The sequence below is a fragment of the Ursus arctos genome, unplaced genomic scaffold (assembly GCF_023065955.2).
Source record: "Ursus arctos isolate Adak ecotype North America unplaced genomic scaffold, UrsArc2.0 scaffold_8, whole genome shotgun sequence".
Classification (NCBI taxonomy): Eukaryota; Metazoa; Chordata; class Mammalia; order Carnivora; family Ursidae; genus Ursus; species Ursus arctos.
The window spans coordinates 60,299,553-60,327,317 of NW_026623100.1; the positions used below are offsets into that span (position 1 = coordinate 60,299,553).

The 27,765-nt window shown below is 35.6% G+C and overlaps 1 protein-coding gene and 1 long non-coding RNA gene across 24 annotated transcripts in view; one reads left to right on the forward strand and one right to left on the reverse strand.

Annotated features, from left to right (window-relative positions):
• LOC113241103 (uncharacterized) overlaps positions 1 to 27,765 on the forward strand; it is a 69,323-nt gene that overhangs the window by 28,694 nt on the left and 12,864 nt on the right. The window lies entirely within an intron of this gene.
• Positions 1 to 27,765, reverse strand: part of BIRC6 (baculoviral IAP repeat containing 6) — a 226,993-nt gene that overhangs the window by 18,576 nt on the left and 180,652 nt on the right. For 22 of the 23 annotated variants that reach the window (XM_048222900.2, XM_026478650.4, XM_026478636.4 and 19 more), the window contains 5 exons: positions 24,245 to 24,455; positions 10,594 to 10,739; positions 9,599 to 9,709; positions 3,381 to 3,598; positions 1,586 to 1,747 (listed from right to left, as the gene is read on the reverse strand). In XM_048222900.2, the coding sequence (XP_048078857.1) occupies positions 1,586 to 1,747; positions 3,381 to 3,598; positions 9,599 to 9,709; positions 10,594 to 10,739; positions 24,245 to 24,455 (848 nt within the window). Of the gene's footprint in view, positions 1 to 1,585; positions 1,748 to 3,380; positions 3,599 to 9,598; positions 9,710 to 10,593; positions 10,740 to 13,504; positions 13,678 to 24,244; positions 24,456 to 27,765 lie in introns of those variants that run through there. The other variant, XR_003311423.4, reaches the window with a different exon arrangement.

The following is a 27,765-nucleotide window of genomic DNA, read 5'->3' on the forward strand; positions in this document are numbered from 1 at the left end:
AAGACCCTGAGATCATGATCTGAGCAGAAATCAAGAGTCCGATGCTTAACTGACTGAGACACCCAGGTGCACTTATACCATTAAGTCTTAAGGAAGTAATTTCTTTCTTTTTTTTTTTTTTTTAGAGAGATTTTATTTATTTGACAGAAAGAGAGAGAACGCACGAGCACAAGCAGGGGGAGTGGCAGGCAGAGGGAGAGGGAGAAGCAGGCTCCCCGATGAGCAGAGAGCCCAATGTGGGGCAAGATCCCAGGACCCTGGGATCATGACCTGAGCTGAAGGCAGACGCTTAATCAACTGAGCCACCCAGGTGCCCCTTAAGGAAGTAATTTCTTAAATAAATTTTAACATTTTACACTTAAGCTCTATTCAGATTCTAGTCTCTCTCTTCAGTGAAGTCAACTCAACTCTTCTCTGCTCATTTATAGAAGACCTGTTCTTTGCTCTTCCAAAGAAAGTAAGGTCTATCTCTGATTAAATCTCCTGCAATAAACTCAAAGCAAATCCCAGTTTTACGATCTGAGTTTATGATGAAGACAAAACCAAGCGAAAACTTAGTCTACCTTTAATAAACCAGATCAACCTCAAGCACTTGCTCCTCTCATATCATCAAAGAAGTGTCTGCTTATTAAGTCCATAAATTTCTTCTGATCATCTAGTAATTTTTTTTTAAAGATTTTATTTATTTATGTGACAGAGAGACAGCCAGCGAGAGAGGGAACACAGCAGGGGAGTGAGAGAGGAAGAAGCAGGCTCCCAGCGGAGGAGCCCGATGTGGGACTCGATCCCGGAACGCCGGGATCACGCCCTGAGCCGAAGGCAGACGCTTTAACGACTGCGCCACCTAGGCGCCCCTAATCATCTATTAATTTTTAAACATTAAATACTTCCAGCATGGAATTCACTGTTGAAATTCCATTAAGCTGTCCAAAATTACTTTGAAAAGTGATGACTATTCTTTTGAATCTAATTTTGAAAGGCTTACTGTCATATGAAATGCTTTTTTATTATACCTCTTAGTCAACTTCTTTTTTAGAATGCATCCTATTAAAAATATATAACATTTTAATATAAATTAAATGTCAAAAATAAGTTCATAATTATATGTATCATGGAAAACATGGACAGCTATGAAAGCAAAAAAAAGTGATGATATGCAAAAAAGGAATATGGAGTTGACAGGACCATGCTCTTGCCATTCAACTATCCTGAGGCACTTGTGAAAAGATAACTGGAATTGGAGATACACAAAGTAAAGAAAGGTGAGAGGCGAAGACAGACATTTGGCTCTACTACCTCCTGAGTGAAGAAAGCTCTCAACTGGCCAAGGAATATGTTGAGTAAGTTACTCCCTCAGTAACTTCTTAAGACTATAAGTCCTTCTCAACACTGTTGTGTTTCTGCCCTTTTTGGTTCCTTCTCTCTCATTCCTCAGGCTAATCTTTGCATATAGGAAAGAGAAGCATGAAGAAAGCCAGGTAACTCTCAGAAAGAAGATAACCAAAAGAAAATTTTTGTTTAAACTACAAAGAACCTTTGGTTACAGTATTTTGGTATTAGAAACAAAAGACCGAAATCACATTACCTTGCCATCATTATAAAGGTTTGGATTGAATCGCACGCTATGACCACCAGTTGTCTCTAGATTCACAAGAGGGGGTGAACTGGGATAATCTTGAGGAAAATAAACATCAAACTCAAAGCAGCCATTTGCATAAGGGGTGTCCGCTGGACCAGTTATCAGAACCTAGTATGCATGTATAAATACACAGAAGTCCATGTTACTCTTCCTGAACACTGGCTCGTGATTTAGAAAAACACAATCCAACATGAAATAAGAAAAACCTTCTTACATCCTACATGTATCTCTACCAGAATGTGTTAAAAATAAGGATAAAAGTTAAAAATAACACGACTACAAAATGGTTTTAGATTAGGATTAAACTTATTTAGTTCTGGTGAAAACGGGCTATTAAAAGAAAGATGCCTTATTGGCAGCAGGAAAGCTTACCTTAACATCAAGTACCTTTTAATATTAATTTACTATTTTTCTGAGAGCTTTCCTGCATGTTATTTTCTATAGTATTTAACAATTTGAGATTTTAGGTATACACGTTATCACATCCAAAAGGTATGAGGGTAATTTTCTGCAATACATCTTCAGATAAGTTAACATTTTCAGAAGTAACTTAGTTTTAAATATTTTTCTCTGGCCTAATGAGATAAGTAGTTAACAAAAGTTCTCACGTAACAGCTTATGATAAAAAGGTTTTGAGAGAACAGCAGGTGTTTCCTGTAGGGTTATTGGTAGTCTAAAAAATAGCAGAGAATACAACAGTGAGCATCAGAATTATTTAATGAATTCTGTTTAAGTTGATCAACAGATGCTAACTGTGCAAGGCATGAGCATCAAAGCCTCTGGTCCTGAATAGCTGTGTGTGGAGGCAAGTGGCACTAGAGTCCCACTCTGTGACAACTCTGATTTATGGCTGGGAGCTCCATGTTGGGATTTTTTATTTAGGTACAGCATAATGTTTAACAGAGACGAAGTCACAAGTCTGAATTTATGTGGTCCATTTAGTGATACAATACTTCCCGAGGCAATCATTCTATAATTGGCTATTGTTTGTAACAAGGAACAGGTAAGAGTGTGGTTAAAATAGGCAAAGTCCATGAGATTTCTACTGAAAAATTATCCCAAAGAGCAAAACAAAAAAGCAAGCAAGCAAAAAAGTTCTTCAAACCAATGTGTCAATAGTTACAGCTAAGTATCTAAGGAAGACAGACTATGTAACCCAAAATAAATAACAAATGTAAAGAAAGGTTTGCCACCATTCCACCTGGTGGGTGTCCAATCTTTATAATTTTCTTGCTGCAGCAATCGCTTAGAATTTAAGACCAGATCACCACAGTGTTGAAACATAAAGGTGTAGTTATTTATTACTGTACTACCGTTACTTAATTCACAGATATTAAAGTTCTGTAAATAATGAGTTTCCTAGAAAAGAAAAAAAAGAATAATTCTAAAGACTGACAGTATAAAACACAAGAGAAATATCTTGGATGACAAGGAAGAAATCTTATGACTTTTTTCTACTGACCAGCATTAAATCTTTTGATACTAAGTTCTTAAAACTATAGGCTGCATACAACCTTTACTCAAGGAAGGCATTTTGGTGTATTCTTCTAAACCGTTATTTTGAAGAGAGGTCTCCTACACATACTCTAACAATAAAAAAAGGACTCCTTTCACTAATGTCCAAAATGGTCAACAGAATTTTTATTCAATATATTAAAATTCATGCTATTTCTAGTGCTCTGTATGAGTATGTGAATAATGACATTAGCCAGAGAGACAAAGAAACAGCTGTTTTTTCTACCTTCATGATGTCAAGTCGCTCCTCATCACAGCGTACAAACACACTGGAAGAGGATGAAAGAGGCAGCGAGGTTGACAGTGTCACGGCTTCCTGGGCAAGGCGGCGGGCGCGGGCAGCACTGTTGGCATCGTTTGCATTTTTCACCTGAGACATGTAGTGGTAATTTACTTTAAAACCCAATTTCCCATCTTCATCCTCAGAAACCATCTCAAATGTATCTGAAAGAAGAAGAAAAAAAAAACACTGAAAAAAAAAAAAAGAACTAGAATGGAAGATAGTTGTTACAATGACAAAAGTCACAAATAAATCACTAGCCCTTCTTCCGCCCCAAATGGAGGGGGGACTGAAGCACGGCACACGGAGCACAGTCAGCAAGACTGTAACAGTGTTGTATGGTGACAGACGGCAACTACACTTGTGGTGAGCACAGCAGAAGGTAGACCATGAACCGCTGTTGTACGCCTGAAACTAACAGAACATTGTATGTCAACTACACACAAATAAAAAAAAAAAATTTTTAACCCCACAAAATGCAGAGGACTGAAAAACCAGCAACTATACATGTTTATGTCATACTTGCTGTTAGATGGATGAACTACGTAATGGAAGCAAAAGCAGGAAATTATTTTTTTTTTTTAAGATTTTATTTTTAACTATCTCTACACCCAATGTGGGGCTTGAACTTACAGCCCTGAGATCAAGAGCTGCAGGCTCTACCAACTGAGCCAGCCAGGCACCCCCAGGAAATGACTTTTAATCCACAATGTAGATACACTGACAGATTATATCAAGTGGCTATAACAATGTAAAGCAGAAGACAATTTATTCTTAAAATGAGTGGTGTAATAGTTTTGCCAATTCAGAATACTAAATGCCAAAAGCATTATTATATTTCATTTTTAAAGACAAGAATAGGTCTTTATATATTTGCACTGATTTTGGAATCAGAAAACAGAAGTTTTCTGGAGTTGATTCTTGGCATTACTTTTAGAATTTAAGTTAATGGAATAAAAGATTATTAGGGTAATCTAAGTACTTTGAGAAAGTAAAATTAATGGGCTAATTCTTAACTATTTAGGCAGATTTAGAAAAGACTTAGTTATTCTTTATTTATAAACTCTGTACACAAAAGAAAGAAAAAAGTGGATTTGAATTTTATCTCTAGTTCACATTATTCTACCCTAACCAATGAGTTATGATGAAGACATTCATATAAATTGTTAACACTAAATCAAAAAAAACCCACATACTAGGGGAAATACTGTCATTAGAAGCAACAATAACTTTTGATCTTGCCCTCATATAATTCTAAATATATGGAAAAACTTTAATGCTATATTATAATTAGCATTAATGGGGGCGCCTGGGTGGCTCAATGGGGTGCCTGGGTAGCTCCATCGTTAAGCATCTGCCTTCGGCTCAGGGCATGATCCCAGAGTCCTGGGATTGAGCCCCACATCAGGCTCCTTCGCTGGGAGCCTGCTTCTTCCTCTCCCACTCCCCCTGCCTGTGTTCCCTCTCTCGTTGGCTGTCTCTCTCTCTCTGTCAAACAAGTAAATAAAATCTTTTAAAAAAAATTAGCATTAATGCACTAAATCTCACCAAGAATTTCCTAAGTACAAGGCTCTAGGTAGGCTGTTTGGGTTAAATGATAAATAGGAAACTAAATCTGACTTCAAGGAGTTTATAATCTAGAAAAAGGGGGAAGACCTATAAAGTGTCACAGGTCTGTGATCTCCGTATGTTTAAAACAGGAGTGCCACAATCTTTTTTTAACAAATCTTTCAATGAGAAAAAGAAACTTTTGGTGGATTTCTTATAGAAACTATCATCAATTCTACACGAGTAGAACCTAATTTAAAAAGAAATGTTGAAAGCTTACTTTATTATACAGTACATATAACCGCTACCAATCAAATGTACTGTCTTGGCAAAATTACTTCCTGTCAGTAAACTTGTGAACTGGAGTCACTTCATCTGCCCAATTCCGCTGCCTTTCACATAGTACACAGATAATTTTCCTTTGAATTTTATAAACAACAGTGCACCAGAAACACACGAGCCCATTCCCATGCCTGGAGGAAAACTTTTCTAATTATATACATATAGGAGACTACTAATACCAAAATTTTATTACAATATTCAATTAGGGGCACCTGGGTGGCTCAGTCAGTTGAGCATCAGTCTCTTGGTTTCAGCTTCCGTCATGATCTCAGGGTCATTGAGATCAAGCCCTGCGCTCATCCTGGAGTCAGCTTGATATTCTTCCTTTCCCTCTGCCCCTCCCCCTACTCATGTGTGCATGTGTGCTCTCTAATAAATAAAACCTTACCAAAAAAACACTTTCACAAAGTCTTTGACACCCTCTTCAAAAGGTAGAAGTTAATTCCCCTTTCCCTGAGTATGAGCTAGATTTAGTGACTTACTTCTGAAGAATAAAGCAGAAGCAATGGTATACAACCTCCAAAACTAAATCGTAAAAGGCCTCATGTGCTTCCTGTTTGTGCTCTCTCTCAGAGAAGCTAGATACAATGTGTGAAGACCTCAAGAGGTCCTATGGAGAGGCCCACATAGCAAGGAGCTAAGGCCTCCTATCAACGGTCATATGAGTGAGCTCGAAAGCTCAGCCCCTAGAGTCAGTCAAGGTCTCACAGGACTGAAGCTCTAGCCAACATCTTGACATCAACTTTGTAAGAAACCCTAAGCCAGAACCAGTGAGCTGAACGAATACTGAATTCCTGCCCCATGGAAATTGTGAAATAGTCATTTTTTTTTTTAAGATTTTATTTTTTTTGTCAGAAAGAGAGAGAGCGCAAGAGAGCGCACAGCAGGGAAAGAGAGAAGCAGTCTGCTGAGCACGGAGCCCGATGTGGGACTTGATCCCAGGACTCTGGGATCATGACCTGAGCCGAGGGCAGATGCTTAACCGACTGAGCCACCCAGGTGTCCCAAAATAATAAACGTTTTAAGCACCTAAGTTTTGGGAGTAATTTTTAATGCAACAAATAAATAATATGGAATAATTTGATAAAATACTATAGAAACAAACTAGAGTCCAAAAAAAGATATAAACTGTCTTAGTATGCTTAATCAAATTCACATAAACCAAGCAAAGTTTTATCTTAAATAATTATAAAACGGAATTTCCAATAAAATGCTTCTTCAAAAGTACTGTCTAAAAAGAAAAAAACAAACAAACAAACAAAAAAACAGACCAGGTTAACAGAATAGAGGAATGGACTAGATAGTCAAAATGAGTGAGGCAAAAGGCTGTAGTATCATTAGAAACGAACCAAACCCCTAATTAAAGTATACAAAGGAGAAATCTACTTGGCCAAGATTATGGAAAATTTTTAAGAGAAATAAAAATGATATTATACAATATCAGAAAACAAATGAGAGTAATATCCCACAGTGGCTTTACAGGTTTTATAAACTGTAACAGTAACAATGGAAGAGAAAAAATAATCACTTTTAAAAGATTTCTAAAAAGCCAAAACCAGTTTTTCAATGATAAACTAAGGTTATATAAAATAAATCTATATAAATTTTTGCCCACCAGGAAGAATGTTTTCCCAAGTAGAAGGAAATCAATTCTTGGTTAGAAGAATCATCTCTTCTCTCTCTACTACCCTATTCCTGACACCTCCCACTCCTGGCTAATACTCTAAACACTGAAGAGGAAATTAAAGTTTGTGGAATTAAATACCCAAAAGAAGAGCAAAAATAGTGAATAAAAATTCAAAATAAAGAACCTAAAAAGCAGATTAAATCTAGTTAAATCCAAAGCCTCTGTGAATTATTAAAGATCAGTCAATCCAAACTTTAGCAGTAACAGCAAATCATATGTGGTTTATAAAATGCTATTTAAAATCTTGAAATATGACTATGGACCACTTTTTCTTCCTCTTTATATAGTTCCAGCAAGTATTAGTGCTATGTCTAATGGGGCTGAGTGGGAAGCAACTGAATGATGTCCTTCTGACATATCTACCAGAGCCATGCTAGAAAGGTCTTAGTTTTTTCAGGATTTATTTTTAGCTAAGCATGTTTTCAGGGGTTTCACAACAAAGTTACTGTCCACTGAGCTGAGGTTCAAAATTCCATTCCATTCTACTCTGGAATTACATTCCAGAAATGGACATTGAACGTTTTGGTAGACATGTATTGTCACCCAGTTGGGGCAACTCATAGACTAAATCTCATTCAGAATAAAAACATAATTAGATAACCAATAAAGAAGTAGAAGAAGTTTCTTTAGGCTTTTGAATCTGAGGTGGGGGAAGTGGAACAGGGGAATGCTTTTGTGGAAAACAGACTGTCACAAAGTGAAAAAGTAAACAGAAATGTGAAGCTAAAGATACGCCAATCTATTTGATTTTTGCTTCGTGCAAACTGGGTGGAGGTATATATCAAGTATTTCATTTTAATGCAATGCTACTGACAACTCTTGATATATCTCTAGTCTACTTTTTATTCTATACGATATAGTGAATTTACTTTTTAAAAAGATTTGCAACAAAATACATTAATCAAATTATAACTACACAAAGGCTTTCATTCGAGAGATTCAAAAAATTAAGTCTATTTAAACCCTGAGAGTCCTTTTCCTGCTAGCTGTGATACTGAATGTGGCTACAAGGATCATACTTGATCCTTGTATGTGTGTAGCTTTCCCCAGTAATTCTGATTATTCCTTTGTATGACAACCCTTGGCAGATGCCTATGATTCACATCATATTTGTATAGCATTTATTCTTGGTGTCTTTTAACTTTAAAATTATAGCGGACAATATTTTTGTTACTTTCATAATCATTTATAGTCATTATACTTTCCTGAATTCAAGTGTTTACTTGTTTTTATTATTTTTTAAAGATTTATTCATTATTAGAGAGAGACAGAGAGAACACACCTGCATGTACGTGGTAGGGGAGGAGAAGGAGAGAGAGAAACTCAAGCAGACTCCCTGCTGAGTGTGGAGACTGGCAATGAGCTTGATCCCATGACCCTGAGATCATGACCTGAGCTGAAATCAAGAGTTGGACACCTAACTGAATGTGCCACTCAGGAGCCCCCTGAATTCAAGTGTTTATTAAACAAAACGGTCACAACCTATCAATGGCTGGCACAATTATCTAAAAACATGGATCCCAGGTGCCTGGATGGCTCAGTCGGTTAAGCGTCTGCCTTCGGGTCAGGTCGTGATCCCAGGGGGTTGAGCCCCGTGTGAGCCTGCTTCTCCCTTTACCTCTGCCTACCACTCCCCCTGCTTGTTCTGTCTCTCTAATAAATAAATAAAATCTTTAAAAAAAAACCCAAAAACTAAAAATATGGATCCCTTGGCAAAACTGTTACATTCTTTCTGAATAACAGCAAATACACTTCATCTCAATTCTTCCAATCTTAAGATGATGAACAAGATCTCTCAAAGGTCTGCCTGAGTGCTTTATTATTTTCAGATATATTACTGCATGTGATTTTTATTACAAACCTGGGAGGTAAGGTAAAACAAAAGCTAAATGATTTATACAGAAGTTTCAAAGACTGCATGACAAAAATCTTACGTATTTTCACTCTTGCTTTAGTGTTCTTTTTCATATAGTCCAAATCCTTTGGCTGGTTCTCAAAGGTGGAAAAGCGGCACAGACAATAGCATATACTAATGTGTTTACTTACAGGCTAGCACGTTATGGGGGAGGCCGACAGGCTCTTCTTCAGTCCTTACTTGTCAAGAGTTTTGGAATAGGAAAGGCTACACGTGAACACTACATTAACTGTATCTTCCAAAAGCAAATCTCATGGAATTCTAAAATGGCAACAGTAATAGACTTAGTTCAAAGTGCCAGGTCTTAGCTTCCTTTAGGCCAGGATATACAGAAATGGAGAGGTCTTAAATAAAGAAAACCACTTTCTGCCTGTTTGTTAGACATTTGATTTTGGGCTTTTTTCCCAAGGTTTCCAAAGAATCCTGATTCCCAAATATAACTAAAAATTATATAAACCCAGAGATAAAAAGATGATAAAAATTTTTGCATGTGTGTGCATATATATCTATACTCTAACCATACAGCATGCCTACACACATATATACAGGATATGAATGATTCACGGTAATAGCAACTTTTAAAATCTTTAATTTAATAGAACACATTTCAGTAGCACTATTACACAATGTGAAAGGAGATCTCAAGACACAAAGATTAAAACTTCAACTTACCAAACTGTAATTTCTTCATAACAGCCACATATTTTTCTTCAAGTGATTTCAATACTGATAAAGGTTTGGGTTTCATGGCCACCTTCTTTGAATATTCACCTAGTTTTTTTTCTGTTATTTAATATTTCAAGATAAATAACATAAGCATACATTTTAAAAGATTAAAACAAAAACAATTAACTTCAATAGTTCAAAGTTTTAATTCCAAAAAGTTACCCAATTCTTCACAATTATCTTCCTATTACACCCATTTAAGAATAAATGATCTCCTTCTATTTCATAAACATAACTAACTAATAGAGCTAAAACCCTTAACTACTTTAAAGCTTAACTTCGTAGGGGCGCCTGGGTGGCACAGCGGTTAAGCGTCTGCCTTCGGCTCAGGGCGTGATCCCGGCGATCTGGGATCGAGCCCCACATCAGGCTCTTCTGCTATGAGCCTGCTTCTTCCTCTCCCACTCCCCCTGCTTGTGTTCCCTCTCTCGATGCCTGTCTCTATCTCTGTCAAATAAATAAATAAAATCTTTAAAAAAAAAAAAAATAAAGCTTAACTTCGTAAAATGTTTATTAGTTTTATCGAATCAGGCAAAAGAGCACAAGTAAAATAATAGATAATACAGAATTATTTATATCTCCTATTGCTAAGACATGAAAATACCAATTTAAACTAAATTCTCACACATTGTCTTCATGTATTCTTTCCTATCCAATACGATGGCATTTTTCAATTTCACAACTATCAACAGGGAGAAGAGAAAATCATGATGCATGTTGTTAGCCTACCGAATCTAGTATTAGTAATCGTACATAACAGAAATTAGTATTTTAAAATTAGAGACTGTTTATGATTAACTTGAAAACCTGACAACAAAATTTTTAGGTAAAGGAACGTGCTTGAAAACCATTAACACAGAGGAAAGAGAGAGGCAGTTTTGGAAGTAAATGAAACATCTCTGAATCAAAAGAAAAGCAGGATAGAATCGGCAGTGCTGTACCTTGATTGGCCTGCCTCAAACTGGTAGTGGCTGCATGGACGATCTCAGCAGTCTTCTGGATGTCTGGTACCAACAGTGTAAGTCCTTCTGGTTCTTGATCAGATGCATCTGGTTTTACTCCTGTTTTAACATTTTCCCTTTTAGATCTGAATTTTTTTTTTTTTTAATATGGAAAGAAACGCAAGGAAAATTAAGATTTTAGGATTGAAAATTAAGTATTTCCATAAGTCAAAAAGTGGTTAAGAATCAAAAGGACAGTGTGCATTTCATTTGACATACATATGATATATAGCAGAGGTAGTTTAACCTATATTCATTGTTGCTTTTGAAGTCATACAATAATGCCTACCATAATAAATAAAGTTTTGGGTAGGTTTTCCCTTCAAATGCAATAAATAAACAAACAAACAAACAAACACTGTAGAAACACAATACTGTAAGAAGACCCAGACACCTGATACATCCTTGGAGTCACAGTTTTATAGTAACTAACAGTAATTATAAATACCTAGAAGTAGAGAAATCACTTCTATTATCTAAAAGTGAGAGCGGTCTATCCTGTCTTCTAAGACTTAGGAATCAAAGGACCATACATAGTTTTTCACTTTAATAGTACTTGTATTTCACTCAGAGTAAGTGTATTAATTCCCAAGGGGAAAAATAAAAGAAATATGCCAGAGTAAAACGCAGGATCACTGCTAGGTATCTTAAGACAATGTGCTTTTATACATCGAAACTATATTTAAACACTATGTTTTAGGGTAAAATCATTTTAGAGGCATTCCCTATTCAGGGTCTAAAATGTACTGAACCTTATATCAAATTTTATATCATAATAGGATATACTACAACAATGTCTCAGTCTACAAGGCATCAAAATATTTCTTTAAATTTTCTAGATGAATACAGAATTTTATAAGAGTCACTGAAAATAACAAGTGAATATCAATATCCTTTTTTCTATTTCAACTCTCAGCACATATTATTTACATAATAATCATTACACTATTGCTTAGATACTAAAAATTTACATCTTATATACTAAAATTTACATCTCATTAATTTATTAAATAGATAATACAAACAGAAATCACATATAAATAAAGGTGTTTAAAATACTCATCTAGACTACACATAACATATTTTTCTAGTTGTACACCTACCAACAAAACGACCTGGCAATTTTGTTGAAACAGTATTTCATAAAGTGGGCATGGAGCTTAGAGAACTATACAAAGACTAACAGAAGGTAGAAGAGTCCTTAACAAAATGATATTATTATTTATGTATAAATGAACTGTTCCTTATCACAAAGACAAAAATCTGCTCAGAAGCAATTCAGGGCTTAACTTTAGGGAGATAATAAGAGGTAAATTAACAAGTGCCACTCAGGTGGGTAGCAAGGATAAACATATATAGTATTATGCATGTGTTTTGAATTGATTCCCATAGTGTGTGAAAAACAAGTATCCACAGATATTTTTAACTATAAGGTATATATTGCCTAACCTGGCAAGATGACTTAACCTAATGTGTCCCTGGGTTATTGCCTTTTCTCCTATGCTCTTCTTAATCTTCTCTGAGGTATAAGAAGTCATAGAGAACACATGGCCAACTTTGCTTTGCCACTCAGGACCATTTGACAGATGTTATATTGTACATCATTTCAGTCATCAACTCATGCATATGTACACGTGTATATGAACATATATGTTTGCATGTACATGTAAGGAAAACACAGTAAATTAATGTTTTAAGACTGAAATAGCAGGCATTTTAAGTGCTAGAATCAAATAAGATATTGGGTCTTTTATAGCTATGGAATCAAGTTGAGATTATAGCTTAACGGTCTGCTAATTTTCTTAAAGATATAATTCTGGTAGATAAGCTCCAACAGATTCTCAACTTCTGCATTTACCAACAGCTATTCATAATCAGTGACAAACAGTGAGGGCCAAGAAAAGTGTGTAAGCTGCATGACAGTACTCCTTTTGAATTTAAAAGGACTCTCTCTCTCCCTGCCAACTGTAAATGATTCTCCCTCTAATACCAGGGCTTAAAAAATTCTTAAGTAATAGGGCCACTGACCATAATAGGAAAACAACAGTAAGTAGTTTGAAAAAACAGAAGAGTTATGGTTATACCCATAATAAAATAGAGATGGTTTCCTAAAGCCTGTCATCAAACAGTTGATCCATCGTACGCTCAATAAAGATTTTACTTAAGAAACACATCTTGTCAAGCAGAGAAGAAAGATATGGAAGTGAAGCTCATTTTCCCAGAATTAGGGTATTTTCTCCTTGAAGAAATAAGAATGTCTGGCATAGAGAATAAACTGCACCAATGCAATTTAGAGCAAGTTACCCTTGGAAAAAGTACTCATTCTAAATTTCAAGCCCTATACATGAATACCAATTTCCTAATTCCAGTTTTTAAAAGATGATTAGTAGGAGACATTCCTATTATTCAAATAGTTCAAATAGTCAGGATGGTAAATTTTATGTATTTTTTTTGATCACCACATACAAAAAATGTTAAAAAAGTGCAAAAATCTACAAAAGCTTAAAAAATATTATTTTTTATATCAAATGTGTGAAAGAAATGATCTTATATATCTCATTTTGAAGATAACGGTTAACTCATAAAACATATATTTTAGACCTTTATACCAGGTTCAAATAAGAAATGTTTACGTGAATCATCTTCTTGACAAAAACATACAGGAGAAAAAGGGATAATGTCCAAAAGGCAAGAGTACTTCAAATTTATGAAGAACACATACTCCCTGCCTAACAGTGACTACAACTAGTCATTGTCTAATATTAAACTACAGCCAGCAGTCTCTTTTCTTTAAAAGTTGCAGGTTACTGTCAACCCATATGTAGGCCCAGCTCATGAAAAAAGGCCATACCTTAGCTCACATCCTGAAGTCTGTGGGAAAAGCTATTTGAGTTCAAGGCACCTAGCTGGAAGTAGGTCTTTGAGACTGACAATGGATCCAACATGGTAAAAGCAATCAGCGACGGCCGCTACCATGGTATCCGCTGCTTTGTGCATACGTTGAATCTGGTTGTGATCACTGCCCTGAAGAAATACGAGGAATCAACTGAAGTTTCTACTATTGCACAGAATTATCTGCAAACATTTTCCACTATGCTGTGAATTCCAACTAAAAGGCTAACGAATTAAGCAAATTTTGGCTCTGTGACATATAATCTGAACTAGGATGTGAGCAAAATGGGTAAATCTTTCTTGTAAAAACAAAAGAAAAAAAAAAAACCATAACTCAACATTCAGTTATAGTGATCCTGCCTCTGCTAACACTATCACCCAAAATGAGCTGGATTTTTGTTAAGACTAAATGCAAAATATCAGAATTATATTCTTTTATAATCTATAAACTGAAAACAGCTTAATATAGCTATTTTCGTGGTAGAACATTAGGAAAGATCACCTCTATTCCCTGTACTCCTAATTCTGAAGTCAAAACTATCACACAATTGAAATAAAACATTTAAAAATCAGAGCCATGTTGAAGAAGTAATCTGTAGAAAACATGCTAAAATGTCCAGATTCCAGAACTAAGAATTAGCATCTTAGAGGAAGATTCTAAAACTACAAGCAAATGAAACTTCTACATTTTTCTGTAAACCAATGCGTCATATAATACTCCACAGTTCTAAAGCTTTTTGCCAGGGATTAAAGTCTAAAACAAATTAAGATTAAAAGTAAGCAGAAAGATTTTTAAAAATACTACTGTGGAGAATTATTTGCTTCTAATTATCTCCAGAAAACATGAAAATTCTTGAAATGCACCAATAAATGGAGCAAAGACCTCTATAAGATGAATGCTTTGCACTGTTAGCTTAAAGCTCAGTTTTTAACTGATTCCCTTTTTTATTTAAACTCTTTCCAAGTGGAAGTACCAGTTTTAGTTTTCAATTTGAATTACAATTGAAAATAAAATCTTCCTTGTCTTGGGAAGCATAAATGAACACTACAAGGGAAGGAAATATCCAAAACAGAGGTATATGAGAAGCATTTAAAAATAAATCTTGATTTCTAGATTAGATAAAAATATAATTTTTAGGTCAGATTAAACATCACAGGACAAAATGAAGGTACTGTGTACTACTGTGGAATGGAGTAGTCACAAATAATATGCTTCACCAAGGGACAATCCAACTGAGGCAAATAAAAATAGTAAAATAAATGTTGGCACTGATGTCTCCATCACTGAGTAAAAGGCTGATGAACTACTAAACCTGTTCACGGTCATCAAAAAAAAGAAACTTTAAAAAATATATATATGTACAGTTAGAACAAATGCTTCCTGGCTATGAAACCAGGCCTCTGATTCTGTAGGTGTTAGAGGTAGAGGAAAAAGAGGAGAAACTAGGAAATGTTTTACCAACAGAAACAAAAGTAGGAGGCTGGAACTGAAATTCTTTATTAACTGACTGAAGCCCTAGAGGAACCAGCTTAAAGCCGTTACAGTAAGAGAGTCTGATAGAAAATATGCCTTTTTAGCAGGAGGTCAACTAAATCTTAGTGCTTAGATAAAAAGGAACTAGATATTTCTACAAGAGAATTCAGTTACTTTTAAATATGATGCACTTCTCTGCACCAGGAAGACGCTCTGAGACAGCTAAGGGAACCGGCAATAAAGATGGCTGCTTCCATGCTGTGAAGAGGAGTGCAATGTCCAGAGCACCTGACACTCAGCACAGAGGCATTTGTGGTGCATCCTCGTTAGCAATTCAGACTTGACTGACAGCAAGTCCCTCTTTCAAATTTTTGGTGAAATATCAAATACTAAGTATACTACATATGATTATTTGCCTACTAGAATCCAGCAGGAAAAGTACGTATAGAAGATTAAAGATAAAATAACTGCCTTTGTTCTGGCTCCAAAGAAGCTATAAGTGTCACACTTATTCAAAAGTGAGACCAAACTGCTACAGCTATACTCTTTGTTTTGAGATAACATAGGTTGGAATAGCCAGCAGAAACTGAATTTCACCAGGACTGGTATGTAAAAGCTGAAGGGGTCACATCTTCACAGTGTGACTATTTTGCGGGTAACAGAATAAATTTTCACACTAGACAATTATACTTCAAGTGGAAACGATTATATGTATATGTCTGCATGTGTACATATATATATATATATATATATATATATATATATATATAAAATAGATATATATATTAAAGTATTATGTTACCCATCCCTTTATTAATGGAGGTGAGTTGCTTTCGAGTTCTTTCATGCTTAAGTCTAAAATAAAATGTTGATCAATAACTGGTCATAAAGTAGGGGGGGAGTGTTTTTGCTTGTTCTTTAAAAAAAAAAGAAAGATTTATTTATTTATTTGAGAGAGAGCAGGTGGGGGGAGTGGCAGAGGCAGAAGGGGAGAGAGCATCTCCAGCAGACTCCCTGCTGAGTGGGAGCCTGATGTGGGGCTCAATCTCATGACCGTGAGATCATGAGCTGAGCAGTAATCAAGGTGGGAGGCTTAGTGGACTGAGCCACCCAGGCTTAGATACTTAAATATCAAGTATTGCTATAGAAATTCCTTCTTTTAAAAAAAATTTTTTTTATGTATTTGAGAGAAAGAGCAGAGTTGGGGGGGGGGGTGCAGAGGGAGAGGGAGAAGCAGGCTCCCCGCTGAGCAGGGAACCTGACACAGGGCTCTATCCCAGGACCTTGGGATCATGACCCCAGCCGAAGGCAGACACTTAGCCGACTGAGCCACCCAGGTGCTCCTAATTCTTTCTTGACAAGGGAGTTAAAGATATTAGAAAGAAAAAGTATATTAAGATAGCAATAAAATTCAGGAGATAGAAAATAACAGGGTGGGGAGAGGCTTCTTTTACAACATAGAGAAAACAATTTTATCACCTACACACTGCCCTAATCTATGCAAGTTGATACCAAATCAGCTTGAAAAGACAGTAGAGGAAGAATACATCAATAACCAAGAAATTTTCAGGAGTGCTTTTTATTAATTCTTTTGAGCAAGAAAATCATCAAATGGATAAAGCTGACTCACTCTTCATGTAAGTGATAAATATATAAAGTTGCTCCCTGCCCATGTACTAGAGAGACCAAAAAACAGTGAGACTTAGGTTTACTTCAGTAATATAGTAATTACTACTTAGGCACAACTCCAATACCATGCATATTTAATGAAATATGCTGCCTTTTAATGGCCTATCATGACTTGAAAATTCTTCAGGGTAATGAAAAAAGATGAGCAAGAGAAAACATCAGAAAAATTCTGTAGAATTTGCATTATTGTATATAGTTTTGTAAGTATTAAAAGCAAAAGTTTCTTTCTTTCTTTTTTTTTCAAAGATTTTATTTATTTATTTGACAGAGAGACAGCCAGCGAGAGAGGGAACACAAGCAGGGGGAGTGAGAGAGGAAGAAGCAGGCTTCCCAGTGGAGCAGGGAGCCTGATGCAGGGCTCGATGCCAGGACCCTGGGATCACGCCCTGAGCCGAAGGCAGACGCTTAGCAACTGAGCCACCCAGGCACCCTGCAAAATTTTCAATTAGAAAATAATTTTACTTCACTGTCAACATTTTTTAAAAATTACATATCCTAAATATCTAAAGCCAGCTCAGGAACAAGTCACCTCCCCAATTTCTAATTATTCACCGATGCACAGACTGAATTGTTCTTGGGAGTTAAGTTTAATCTAGTGGATAAATATATTTGATTGGGACACAGAAGATATGAGTTATCACAGTTCTGCCATTTAGTATCAGAAGACTTAGAACAAATCACAGTATTTATGGACCTTGTTTTCCTCATTTATAAAAAAGAAGAATCCGAGTTACGTGAACCCCAAGGAGTCCCCTTACAGCTAGCTCTAAAACCTACAGATAATATGGGACAGGTTACTTATTGTGATATGCCCAGAAGGATTTGTTACAAACTAAATCCTACTCAGCAAGACACTTCAAATTCCGCAACAATTCAGAGTGCTTGAAATATTGTTTGAGATAAAGACTGGACACTGTCCTGACACATAAAGCTTATAAAATGTAATCTGATAAGGACTAATCATTCCATATTGTTATGTGATGCTATGGAGATAGAAGTATAAGTCAACTTATAATTTTATGAGTTTTAATCCCTTAAATAATAGAGTAAGTTGGATTTTGACTTTTGATCAACGTGTTTTTCAAGAATCAGCTAAGCCTCAAGTTTAGCCATTCTACATACATGAAGCCTAAGTGACCTATGAACTATTCTGATCAGAGGTAGCAATGGTGTATCTGGAGTAACGGTCAATTGACTTGCCTTTCTTCATAAAAATTCTTGTTTTTAATAATGAAAATCACAGGCATCAGGAGACTGGGGAGCAATATGCCAGATTTATTACCTATTGATAAGTTTTTAATGTTAAAACTCTTTTAAGCAGTAGTTTCATTCTCTGTCAAACGACAACAATAAATATTTTCTTGCCTACTGCATTAAGAGTGAAAACTAACGTATCTAAGAACTTTTGAAACTGTATGTACTACATAGAAGGTTATAATATTACCTGTGTATTTTTTATATAACTATATGCTACTATATATTTATTATAACTTACCCCACAATTTAAAGCAGCTTGTATAATTCTCAAGAAAAAAGAAATCAATAATAGCACAGAGGCCGAAACACAAATACTACACTAATCAAAAATTACTTCAAACTGGCAGAACAGAAGGAATGCAAGAAATACTCCGGTGTTCTGCCTAAGTCATCGATCTGACAGTTACGAAAATTCATTTTCGCCAGATTCTGACCCCTTGTAACTGGTACAAAATTAAGTGGCAGTGACTCTGGACTTATGCATCAATGACCATGTAATCACAGGCTGTCTCTGGCCTGGGGGTAGCTCTGCTAACACCTTGTATGCATCTCTGCATTCTATTTGATATGTTCTCGTGTTCTCAATGCACTTTCTCATCATCTCTCTAGCTCTCTCTTTTGGTCCCTGCAAAACTATTCCTTTCCACTGTTTGTAGGCCTAAAATTAAAAAGTATTAAACAAAAAAATCATTAAGTCATAAAACTGAAGAAAAAAGCCAGAAATTAAGACTTTGTGGGTAAAATAAACAAGAAGCCAGTAAATTTTGTCTGCATTAGGCAAGAAAGAAAGGGTTAATACTGGCACACTGAGGGCACAGGAAAGAGGGAGTGTTATGGTTAGGAAAATTTGTACCACCTCCAAGGGAGTTAATTCCACTTAGAGTGTAAGCCCTGTGTGCATAAATATTCAACCCTTTGATCTTCACAGGTGCCTAGGATGGCCGTGGACAAACAAAGGAAATGGAGCTCTTTACCATTTTGGAAGTCCACTGTTCTTTCTATTGAAGTGATTACTAAGGTGGCTTTTGAACAATGTCTTGGAAATAAAGTAATAAACTATAATAATGAAGTAAAGTTAAATAGAACCAATATTTATAGTTTAATTAACCATTTCCCCATTTTGTTGAAACTACTGTAAAAAATTTCAAATGAACAACAAAAAAGTACAAAATTTCCTGATGAAAGCATCCTGAAATGCTCCAATACTGTTTAGGTTTTAAGTGACAGATCATAGAAGAAAATGGCCTAAGTAGAAAATAACATTTAACCTAATAGGCAGAGTTTCTTTCAAACTGATAGACAACTGATGTACAAAACATGTCATCTGTATTTTTTTATTTTATTTTTTTTTTTAAAGATTTTATTTATTTATTTGACAGAGACAGAGACAGCCAGCGAGAGAGGGAACACAAGCAGGGGGAGTGGGAGAGGAAGAAGCAGGCTCATAGCGGAGGAGCCTGATGTGGGGCTCGATCCCATAACGCCAGGATCACGCCCTGAGCCGAAGGCAGACGCTTAAGCGCTGTGCCACCCAGGCGCCCCATGTCATCTGTATTTTAAAAAATTGATTCCTGAAAAAATCCTGATGACTAATTACCTTTAATCTTGTCTATTTCAGACAAAAGTTGGAATATGTTGAATATAAAATTCTCTATGCTGAAGTGATACACTTTTGCCTACTCTTTTGTGCTTCTAAAAGGAATGTTATTCCTGATTTATCTTAACCTAAATGCTTACTAATAATCAGTCCACAGCAATATTAATCAGTTCGTCTATGTTACCCATTAGACTCAAATTAGCTCTATGCAGTTATACATCGTAAATCTTGAAAGGATGGGTTAGGAAAGGTGGTGGATAGTAAAAATAAAGAATCATGAATAAAAGAATATTAAAATAGTATCATCTTTAGGAAGCTCTTAATGCAATTTGTACAGTAAATATTTAACAACTGCCTATGGAACAACTTTAAGCCAGAGAAGAGGAATATAATAAACTAGAAGTATTACATTCATTCCCTAAGTAATGTTCTGGTTCACACCAAGTATCAACCCCATCAGAGTACTAATCGGTCATTAAACTATCTTCACCCATAAAAGGTAATCATTTTATTAAGGTATAATTATAATTGAAGGAAATTTGAAACATGCCTTAGGGTCTATTATTTCAAAAATTAAAATTCAGAAATTACCTTTCAGATATATGTATGTGTATACACTGATATATACATGTATCTATAATTATATCTCATATACACAATAGCAAAAACTCAGTAATTACAGAACTACAAGGCATAAAAACCATTCCCATGGTGTTGTGCCACTGCGGCAACAACTCTAGTTCCTTCTCTAAGCAGTCATTCTTGCTCAAGCCTTTGGGTATATAGAAAGTTGGGTAATGAAAATCTGATCAGATCTCTGAAATCCTTTCAGTAGCTCAGCACCACTCTTAAGACCAGATAACTATAAATACACCCGTTTTCACCTTCGAGCTCCTGCTCTCCTCTCTAGCCTCATCTCCCACACTATACTATATCCAGGCATACAAAATTTCTTTAGGTTTCCCTGAATATGTGATACTTTCTTTCACTGCTAACATTATTCTCAGTTTGGTATGCCAGCCCACTGCCCCACTTCATTGAGCTAATTCCTACTTATTCTGTAGGACTCCAAATCAGGTTTGATTCTTCAGGAACCTCAATATGACATGTACTGTGTAATAAAACTGTCGAGTTACTGTTTACCCCATTTATCTGTCGGTTCCTTAGAAAAAGGACCTAATTTTCTTGCTATGCTCCCATGAATGTTCAATAAACATCTGTTATATGAACAATTCAGGCATGCTCTTGTGACCAGGCCAGCTCTCCCCTATCTAAATTAGGTAATAGCCAGGCAAATGATCTGCCTTTTCAGTTTCTTAAGAGTATCTTTCTGTTTCCTCCTACAGAAGGTTTCTAGCATGGCTGTGGGAGAGTGAGCTCACCCATATAATCTTCACTCTTTGAATTTTGAGATCAAAATCAGTTGCGACAGAATAATCTCAATCAGGTTATTCCCAGCAGGAGAGTAAACTTACTTTCAGTACTGGGACAAAACATTCTCATTTCTTTCATCCACAAAAGAAAGATAAAAAATGTAAATATATACAGAAGAAATAATTTCAATGAAAATCATTATATGTAACCACAATTATCATCTAGAGACCTTTTTTGCAGAGTACACAGCAAATCTATTTTTTATTTAAGATAACCAAATGCTTAAACATATTGAAAAAATTTCATTTGAAGGAGAAAAAATGCATGCCCTTTGTGTATGCTTGCTTTAAAAAAAGTAACAAATGAGAAGTTAACAAGAAGAAAAAAAGAGGCAATAAAGTATATAAACATAATTAGTAAACAAATACTTGCTCTTACTTAGAAAAAAGAAAAACTATACTAAAAAGATGTACTTTATTCACCCTTACATTTCTTACTGACAGCAGAGACAAAAATAATGTAAATATTTTTTGAGCTGAGATACACCTAACGTTATTTTTAAAGTCACATCTCCAAACCCTGATAATGCAACAAAACGTATCCTAAAAGTGATCAATGAACAAAACATATTTGCCTTGACCATTCTTTTCTCAAGAGTATCCTGGGTTTTTAAAAAAAATACAGTTGGGCTGGGATAGGCAGGTTGGGGGAGGGGAAGTTTTACACTTTCAAACAGTGTTAAAATTGAACTTAGCCGATTTCCGTGGGTATAAGCAAACTCTATAAGGAAACTAGACTATGCTTCTCACTTTATTAGAGTTCTATTATAATGAAAATGTGAAAAGAAATGCATCTTAAGTCCTGACAGGCTGGAAGAGAATAGATTTTATCCCCTCTCTCTGTGAAATGGAAAATGAATTCTCAATGTACCAAACCTGAAAAGGCAAGTAGGGATGTTATAACATGTATGTCTTTGCTGGTTTTTTTCTAACAGATGCGGTAAAATATAATACATATCATGAATAATCCTGACTAAGAAGGATATTCAAATCCTAACACAAAACTCATTAGCATTGTTTCTTCATCACTAAAACAGTTATTACAAATAGTTACTGTACAGAGTCACCATAAAGGTAAAATAATGTAAATAAAATGAGCTCTGAACAGTCATATGATCTTTACACGTATATTTCATTGGTACAGAATTGAGAGGTGTGAAGTGTCATTTTTCTTACTAAAGAAGGAAAGGATTTGAAGAATAATTTTTTTCCGGTAGAAAAAGTAGAAAAACAAAAAGCTCCAATAAAATGAAACTCAGTTATCCTCTAACTGAAATGATATTTTTATAGTAAATCATCAAAACATTTTATACGGAAGTCAAGTTTACTTTTAAAAAAATTACACTATGTATGTTTTGAAAACAGGAAATATATTAACTTAAGAAAAGAAACAAAAAAGGTGCTCTAAGTATACAAATTCCATTTGCTGCAATAAGTATCTTCCATAATTACCTTAGAATTCAACCCACTATATAACTCCATTTTTACAGGACCCAATAGAAATTATAGCTTAAGGAAATACATAATATAAACAGTTGTTCTTATTTTAATGGTCTTATTTTCACATTTATACCACAAGTTTGTGATATTATTTTTAATGAAAGTGGTAATTAATGACTATATTCCAAATCTTCACACAATTTTTTCATCTAAGAAATAAAATACTCCTGGAATAAACACTCAAGGTTTCATAAATTTTCAATTTTGTTATCAACTAGTACAAACACCCCAAAACACAGAAAGCTGAGGTACAGAAACACAGGGCAAAATTCCCCTAAAAATACACAAGGGCAATTTCAAAGCTCTGCATATTTTATATTAATTGCTTTGTCAATAACTGTACGTTTATTGTACAATCAAGAACAGAGATGGCCAGGGTAGAGATGCGATGTTCAACTAGACGTTTCTCAATGAGACATTACCTCAATTAGAAAATTAGACCTTCAGTTCAATTATGACAGAACACTATTTTTAAGTATGCCGGCTGTGTATATTGCCAGTTAGATTTCTGCCACGATGAAGGATGGGACACACATAATGTTCTCTTCTCTATAACATAAACAATCTAACTATCAAAGATTATATACCTTCACATTTTCCTTCCCTGGTAAAAGAGCAGTATGAACCTACAGCTTTTTATGTTTCTACCAACTGGCTCTTCTTTAATCTCTTATCCAATTTATGGTTCTTAACTGCCTGGCAGTGAGCCACCAGCTTTTAAAGTGATACTGAGTACAATAAACGAAGAGACTCAGGATTATCACAGCAGCTGCTTTCTCCCTGAAAAAATTATCCTTTCAGTGACTAGTTCTCTGCCATCATTTGATGTATACTATGTTTCTCAAATTTTAGTATCTTAAAAAAAATTAGTAAGAATAGGTAGAACAAATATTTTATAAAGATGGTAAAGAACATTAATTGACTCAAAAGACCACTGACAGAAGAGTAAATTTCCACTGGCAGTATAAATGCCTTAAAAATCAGAATTTACATAAAATGGACAACCACTGAACAGACTCTGCTAAGAGAAAGAAAAAGGTTTACTATGTTTTCTTAAAAAGAGCTTCTGTTAACTCAACATCTGGATCTAATGAGGTATAAACTTAAGCCAAAAATTCATTAATCAATTAAATTTACCAAGAAGATAAATACTAACTTTATTATAACTACAACAAATAAATACTGAATCCTCTCACTTCTAAAAAAGATTATAGCATGAATAGCATGTATCAAAATGAAACAGAAGTAATCCATAAACCCAACAATTCTATTTCTATGAATCTACTGATTTCTACAAGCCTCAAAAGATGTATGTATGTGGTTATAAACTGAAAATAACCCAAATGTCCACTAACAGATGGTTAAGTAAAATATAGCACCTACATACAATGTATAATTGGAAGTATTAAGAACACTATTGGCCAATATGTATTTAACTGGCATTGAAAGGCGTCTTTGGCCCCAATACTGACTAAAACTAGCATCCATCTGTATAACAGGTACAATATGACAGAATTTAAGATAAACTCCACACCTATAGCTGTTAAGACTGTATAAGGAGAGGTCTGATAAGTCAATGTGAATAAATGTTTCTGAGAGTAGGATTTGGTGGATACTTTTTCTTTGTAGTTTTAGATCTTGCTTGTATGCATGTGTGTTTAATCAACGTATGTCATTTTAAAAAACCCACAAAGCTATTTTAAAAAGCAGTGAGGGTCAGAATGAAGAGAAATGAACCAAGTATACTACCTTAAACGGTTGGTGTAGGTATCAACACAGGTCTTCATTTTGGCTAATAATGTACCAACAGAAGTTTGACACTCTGACTGTTCTTCTTCCTCTTCACCATTCTCTGTAGAAAGAGGCAACAGTAGGGGCACCATAGATGTACAAGAAGCAATGGCCCGGAGCAATTCCAGCAGGGCTCGATAGAGTGGCACATGTCTCGCCATGTCAAGAACTGTAAAAAGGGGAAAGCACAAAGTGAGAATATGAACAATATAAAAGTCAGCCCACAGCCATGTGACTTCTACTCAGATCTTTTTCTTTTGACGATTTATTTATTTAGAGAGAGTGAGTGAGCGAGCATATGCATGCAAGCAAGGGGAGGGGCAGAGAGAGAATCTCGGGCAGACGCCCCACTGAGTGTGGAGCCAGACATGGGGCTCGATCTCACGACCCTGCGATCATGACCTGAGCCAAAATCAAGAGTCAGACACTTAAATGAGTGAGCCACCCAGGTGCCCTGCTTCTACTCAGATCTTTTTTTTTTTTTTAAGATTTATTTATTTATTTGAGAGAAAAAGAGACAGTGAGTAAGTGGGGGGGGGGGAGACTCCTCAGGCAACCCCCCCACTTAGTGCGAGCCCCACATGGGTCTCAATCCCAAAGATCATGTCCCCAGCTGAAACAAAAGAGTTGGATGCTCAACTGACTGAACCACCCAGGTACCCCTCTACTCAGATCTTAAGATTAATTGGTTACTTGGTAAATAAACTAATGCAGATGTTTACACTGTGCAATGTGTAACAGGCACTTCAAGGAGACAAAAAATGAACACAGCAAACAGCTGGGGAGAGGGGAAGAAACGTAATTAAGTAACTAGTTATTTTACACATAAAAATGACTAAATAGCCTACATAATAACTTACAGCAAAAATTCATTAGTAATGAAGTGGAATTTTATTTTCAAAATTAAATTGAAATGACAGAGCCATGGTAGTTTAGGTAAAATAAAATATGATCACAGTTTATCAAAGGTATATAATTCAACAGATCAACTTGTTATAAAAAAGTTAACTATATTAACTTTTAATTATTAGTTCAAATGAAATGTTTTCTTAAAACTACATGCATGTAAGAACGAATTTCCTACTCTAAGAACATATGCTACTTCTACGCTTTTATAAGTTGTTTTGTTAGGTTTTGTGCTTTTTTTCCAACTGTAATTTACTTTTGTGAATCATGTAAGATAAAGAGCTAACAACTTTTTCTTTCTTTTCTTTTCTTTTAGCTCTACGCCCAGCATGGGGTTTGAACTCAGCACTCTGAGATCAAAGTCACATGCTCTATCGACTGAGCCAGCCAGGCACCCCTAACAACTTTTTTCTAATACCAGTTATTGAATAAAGTTATTCCATAAATATTGACTGAAAACGAGCTCCTGCACAGGATGAGAATACAGCAGTGAAAAAAATAAACAAAATCCCTGCCCTTGTGTAGCTTACATTCTAGGTAGAGAAAGACAAAATGAGGAAAATTTTTCAGAAGCTAATAGGTACTCTGACTGCTACACAAAAAATTGAAAAGGGGGAGGAGAATTGGGGGAGTACCTACTGGAGGCAGGAACTGCTTCAATGCCCACAGACCTATACTGGGATTACAGTATTGGGGGATGAGGCATAGGAATCCTGAACTCTATGTGGCAACTGATTAAAACTTACTAAAATTAGGAGTGCCTGAGCGGCTCAGCCATTAAGCATCTGCCTTCGGCTCAGGTCATGATCCCAGAGTCCTGGGATTGAGCCCCCCATAGTGCTCCCTGCCCAGCAGGAAGCCTGCTTCTTCCTGTCCCACTCCCCTTGCTTGTGTTCCCTCTCTCGCTGTCTCTGTCAAATAAATAAATAAAATCTTAAAAAAAAAAAACTTACTAAAATTAGTTGTGATGGTCTGATGACAAACAGGGAGGCTGTTTATTAAAGTGATGGAGGAGTAGGTCCTCATTTCACACCTTCCAACAGTGATGTAGAGGACCGGGGTAGAAAAGTATGACCGCTCAATCTTGCTGTATTTGAAATATTACCCTCCATCTTAATCATATATAAAATTTTCATAGATACTTGGTTATGTTTAAAGCCTCTTTTCCAACCCATGACCTAATATTACTTACTGTGATTTCGTAACACAGTACACTCCACACTTTTCAAGAAAATTCAAGTTAAACTCCAAAGTTACTAATCAACAGGCAAAAACACTGAGATTAATACTTGTCAGGATATGAGAAAGCCAGACTTTAAACAGGTAGATATGAAACTTGATAACCCATTGGCATTATTTAGTGCCCATATTCTATGACTTAGCAATACCACTTGTTACTCTACACCTATAAAACACAATATAATACTGTTTTAGGGGCACCTGGCTGGCTCAGTCAATAGAGCATGTGATCTTTTTTTAAAAAAGATTTTTGTTTTTGAGCACTTGACTCAATCTCAGGGTCGTAAATTCAAGCCCTACGTTGGGTATGGAGCCTACTTTAAAAAAAGATAAAATAAAAAATATATATATATATAATACTTTTTTTTTTTTTTTAAGATTTTATTTATTAATTTGACAGAGAAAGACAGCCAGCGAGAGAGGGAACACAAGCAGGGGGAGTGGGAGAGGAAGAAGGAGGCTCCTAGCGGAGGAGCCTGATGTGGGGCTTGATCCCAGAACGCTGGGATCACGCCCTGAGCCAAAGGCAGACGCTTAACGACTGTGCCACCCAGGCACCCCTATAATACTGTTTTTAATTCTGAAAGTTGGAAGCACCCTAAGAGCAATAAATTAAAGGGTTAAATACATAATAATATCCAAATGATTCTATCTTATGTAGAATTTAAAAAGAATACAGTAGATCTCCAACACCTATATCTGAGTGAAATAGTTTGCCAAATAATACACAAAGATGACATTTATGTAAAGAGACTCGAATACATTTTTTATGGCTGGGGAACTATGTAGGAATACTAAGAGGAAAAGATGAATTTCTAAACATTAATGTTATATATATAAGTAACATCTCACACTGATTATCCTGACAAATCATAAAACATTCCTGATAAGGCTACAGTCTACTTTTTTAACTTAAATTTTTTTTTTTTAAGTAAGCCATACATCCAATGTGGGGCTCAAACTCACAGCCCAGAGATCAAGAGTCGCATACTCTACCAACTGAGCCAGCCAGGCGCCCCAAGGCTACAATTTATTTTGACCAATTCTTTCTTTCTCGACTCCTTCACCAGGCATATCACTGTGGTATAGATACGTCTAATCCCTTTTCTAGACAATTTTTATTTCTCTGTGTGTATAAATCCTTGGAGAAGGAATTATGGCCCCTACTGTGTGTATGAGAAACTAAGACTTAGTTAAGTTGTACAAGCAGCTAAATAGAATATAGCAAGACCAACACTGACACTGAGGTACATCTAACTAGAGTTTTTTCGTTATACCAGGATGTCTCCTGAGTTGTCCAATACAGTAATCACTGGTCACACACACATTTAATT